At 33.9% G+C, this 5,013-nt stretch overlaps 1 protein-coding gene across 1 annotated transcript; it reads left to right on the top strand.

The window, feature by feature from the left end:
• Positions 1-3,722: 3,722 nt before the first annotated feature.
• On the top strand, positions 3,723-4,658 carry LOC122891556 (olfactory receptor 6C2-like). Its single transcript, XM_044227297.1, has one exon. The coding sequence runs from the start codon at positions 3,723-3,725 to the stop codon at positions 4,656-4,658; it is 936 nt and encodes a 311-aa protein (XP_044083232.1).
• The last annotated feature ends 355 nt before the right edge of the window (positions 4,659-5,013 follow it).

The following is a 5,013-nucleotide window of genomic DNA, read 5'->3' as shown; positions in this document are numbered from 1 at the left end:
AAGAAGATGTGTGTTCATGACTTAGGTGAATGCACAAAGATACTCTTAAACACTTAATTTAAAGGAAGATAATAATTATTACTTAAAATAATGAATTAGTAAAATGATTAATTAGAAACATAGAAATATATCAATATTATGAAGAAAGTTCAATTCTATCAATTATCTTACAATGCACAAAAAATATTTTCACAATTTTTATCATTATAAAATTTTTTATAATGATAAAAAATATAAAAAGAAGCTAAAATGATTTAAGGCAATTGGAAACAGTATAATTATCCATACAGTGATATTTTACAATGGTGAAATTTTGGAAGCAATTTACATTTATGACAATGATAAATTTTGGTTTAAATTCTGATGTCATATTAATATAGCATACTAAAATTAAATAGATTTAAAATGATGCATCTCAATAAAAATTAAAATATAACAAGATTCACACACTTCTAAGGGTAAAATAACAGAGACAACTTGTATATCTCAATACAGAGGTATTTTCAATTTAATGTTCATGCATTTGTACTTACTATATGTGACAAACATGTATATGATTACAGGAAGGAAAGAATGAAAGGTATTCTCCAAAATATTACCTCTAATATTTCACCATGATTTTTCTGTTGTTATATATCTAATCTAATATAGCTATATGTTTTAACATATAATTTGTTCATTCCATAAAAAAAAAGCAGAGAGGGAGATCTATCATCTTTTAACTACCTTACACCATAAGAATTAAAAAAAACTGGACTAGTTTAAGAGTCAATGTTCTCCTACCAGTCTCTTAAATGACTCTTGCTTTTCCTGTCTCGAAAGGACATGTTCCCACTGCTACTGTGTTAAGTTTACTTTTATTTTTGCTTTTTTTTTACCCTAAGGTCAAATGATACAAGATGATTACACAGATGACTCATTAGCGATTTTTGAACCTGGGTCACCAAGGACTGTTCTGTTTATTAATTTTGCTGCAGATATGGCAAATAAATATCAAGCTTGGGAAACTGGAAAGTTCTCTTCTCTCAGCAGAACAGTTTATCACATCCACTCTTCCAGAGTGCCCTTGAACCCGTTTTTCTTCTCAATGGCTGAGAGTTTAAAAAAAACAAAACAAAACAAAACAAAAACAGAAAAACCTATTTCCTAGGCTTGTGATGGCATTACAGCTATTGTGCAGGAATTGATACAATCACCTGAAGATAAAAACTGCAAGGAAATTATGTATATTCCTGAGAGCTGTTACTGCAGGAGTGGCCAGACTCAGCCAGTAGCGACCAGAAGTTTTGTTGCTAGTTTTCAACATTATATGCATCAAGTTATAGCTGTAAGAATAATTGTAGTTAACTTAATAGAGAGAAGCTAAGATTAACTGCCAGAGTGTAAGTATTATGAATCCTGTCATTTCAGTTACATTGGTTATGAGACTTGGGTCATATTCACCTATAGTAAGTGAATCTTTACTGATGGTATAAAATTTAGCAATGGAAAGGCACCATGGTGGCTCAGTCAGTCGAGCAACCAACTCTTGGGTTTGGCTCAGGTCATCATCTCCGGATCCTGAGATGGAGCCCTGCATCAGGGTGGGCTCTGTGCTGAGTGCAGGGTCTTAGGATTCTCTCTCTCTCTTCCATTCCCTCTGCCCCACCCCCACCTCACACACATGCTCTAAAATAAATATTTTTTTAAAAACTTAGCAATGTCTGTTCTAATATGGGTATTAAACATCATTTTTAGAGCACTTTATTCTTGGATAGTGTATAGTTACTGATAAGATTAAGTTTAAGCAACAATAAATAAGAGGTCACCTAAGAGTTGCACAATTTGAATTCCATGATGAAGTGATATGTCTCACAAATGCAAATTCTGGGAACTAAAAACTACTAACCAGTGGCTGGCTGAGGATGTGCATGCTCAGCAAAACTGGAGACTGGGAACCGAGATTGGGTGGGGAAACACAGAACAGTGGAGGGAAGATTACTCCAGATAGATAATCCATGTAAAATGCAGCTTTCAGTATCTAGCATATAATAAAGCTTCAATAAATATACAAGTTAGATTATTAAAAAAAATACAGGGGGAGAAATAGGATTAGAGTACAGAAAATTAAGAGTTTCATTTTGGACATTCATTTATGTCTGGAGTGCATTTGCTTATGTAAATGAAGCGCAATCATTTTTAGAAATTAGGAGTTCAAGAAAACACTCAAAGGGAGCATTGTGTTAAGAAGTAAAAAAGTATTAACAACTGGGACACATGGGTCATGCAGTCCATTAAGCATCTGCCTTTGGCTCAGGTCATGATCCCAGAGTCCTGGGATCGAGTACCACATCAGGCTCCCTGGAGCCTGCTTCTCCTTCTCCCTGCTGCTCCCCCTGCTTGTGCTCTCTATCTCTGACAAAATAAATAAATAAAATCTTTTTAAAAAAGTGTTAAAAATTTTGCCAACATATTTGAGACCGGCAAAAAAAAAAAGTATCTAGAGATTAGAAAGCCAAAAGATGGCAGGTAAACATGTATGTGGTATTAAGGTAAGTTATGAGAGAATGCTATGAATATTGGATGGCTGAAGGTACACATTCTACTTAGAAATTCCCTAAACTTTAAAAGCAGAAAAAAACCAAAAGTGATAAATTCTGGCACATATTATTTCAGTAGGTTCTTGAGAACAAAACAGGACTGTAGCATATTGATGATTGAATGTAAGGTAACTAAAAGGTAAATTATTCTGGACAAGGTAATTGAAGTAGTTAAAATAAACATCACTCTTTATCAGCCATGTACATTCTAAGTACTTTATATATTAGTCTTTAATTTTTTGATGAAGGAAAATATGATTTCCATTCTGTAGATTATAAAAACTGAGTCACAGTTAAAGCAAGCCATGCTTGAAGAATGTGTTTAATAGCTCAATCTGAAATTTTTTGTAGTTAGTGATATTAATAACAATATTTTGAAATGTGTTTCAACCTCAACTAAACAGTTTGAAAACTAAGAAAAATTATAATTATTTTTTACATCCCTATATATCTTACATCCAACACATACATATTATCATTCTGTACATATATTTGTCATCAAAATACTTCCTGTCTTCCATACCACAGTGGGAAATTACTATAATTTTAAAAAGAAAATATGAAAGTCAGGGAAATGGGTGAGTGAGAAAGGAGTTGTTTAAGGAAACACATATTTATAAAATTATAATACTAGAGCTCATCATCTTCAGTAATGGATATGCAGAGCCTATATAGTGAGACTCAAAATATTTGTGATTTGTTCCTTACCAAAACAAAACTTCAGGGAAACATATGAAGGTGATAATGAAAACTGAAGATTCAGCTTTAGTATTCAGTCTGTGAATAGGGACAAAATGATCTCACAAAACATTAGCAGTCAAATCTATCTGTCGAGAAAATCAAATGCCAGGTATAAGTAACAAATATATAAATTGCAAATAAAATGTAATGAGAAGGAAGCACCCATAATATTTTGGAGTGTGATACGGTTTTTTTCTGATTTTTAAAAATATCTTCTGAATTTACCAAAAACACCCAATTGTAGAACCTAGAATACCAGTGTACTGATAATATTTGTAAACAAAAATTTTGTAAATGCATGTGATTATTTGCTTAGTTTTTTTTACCCATTAGTTACCACTGCATCTATATCAAATATACCTGAATTTTAAATGCAGATTGAATTGAAGTCAGAAGTCAATGATGAGAAACCACACAATAACAACTTTTATCCTGTGGGGATTGACCAATGATCCACAACTGAAGATTATGATTTTCATCTTTCTATTTCTCACTTACATGTTGAGTATAACTGGGAACCTGACAATCATCTCCCTTACCTTCATAGATTCCCACCTTCAGAATGCCATGTACTTTTTCCTACAAAATTTCTCCTTCTTAGAGATCTCATTTACCTCTGCTTGTATTCCCAGATATTTGTACAACATATTAACAGATGACAAGACAATCACATATGACAATTGTGTCCTTCAGATTTTTTTTACTGATGTTTTTGGTGTAACAGAATTTTTTCTCCTGGCCACCATGTCCTATGATCGATATGTTGCCATCTGCAAACCCCTGCATTATGTGACCATCATGAACAAAAAGGTCTGTAGAAGACTCATCCTTGGGTGCTGGACAGCTGGCTTCTTGGTCATTTTTCCACCACTTAGCCTGGGCCTAAATCTGGAATTCTGTGACTCTAATGTTATTGACCATTTTTTCTGTGATGCATCCCCCCTCCTAAAAATATCATGCTCAGAAACATGGCTTATAGAGCAGATGGTCATAGTCTGTGCTGTGTTGACCTTCATTATGACCCTCATATGTGTACTTCTATCCTACATATACATCATCAAGGCTATTCTACGATTCTCTTCTCCCCAGCAAAGAAAAAAGGCATTTTCTACATGTTCTTCCCACATGATTGTAGTCTCCATCACCTATGGAAGCTGTATTTTCATCTATGTTAAGCCTTCAGCAAAGGAATCAGTGGCCATTGATAAGGGTGTGGCAGTCCTTACTACATCCATTGCTCCTATGCTGAACCCCTTCATTTATACCTTGAGAAACAAGCAAGTAAAACAAGCTGTCAAAGACTCAGTCAGAAAAATTGCATTATTCTCAAAGAAGTAATAGTATTTGCTAAAGTAGGGAACCACATTTTCATAAAAATATCTTTAGTTCCTAAGTATATATCTTTTTTTTCTAAGTATATATCTTTAGATTTTTATGTCATTCCTTTCTAGCAAAGAGTCTATTTCAGAAAACTTTCTTTTCAAAATTTTTTTTATTTATTATTTTAAGAGAGAGAGAGAGAGAGTGCACAAATCAGGGGAGGAGTAGAGAAAGAAGAGATGGAGAAGCAGACTCCCTGCTGAGCAGTGAGCGTGACTAGGGGCTTGATCCCAGGACTATCATGACCTGATCCCAAGGCAGACCCCCAACCAACCGAGCCACCCAAGCAAAGCTCTCTTAAAAAGAAAATGTG

The sequence above is a fragment of the Neovison vison genome, chromosome 12 (assembly GCF_020171115.1).
Source record: "Neovison vison isolate M4711 chromosome 12, ASM_NN_V1, whole genome shotgun sequence".
NCBI classification, from domain to species: Eukaryota; Metazoa; Chordata; class Mammalia; order Carnivora; family Mustelidae; genus Neogale; species Neogale vison.
This window is presented reverse-complemented; position numbering and strand designations above follow the sequence as displayed.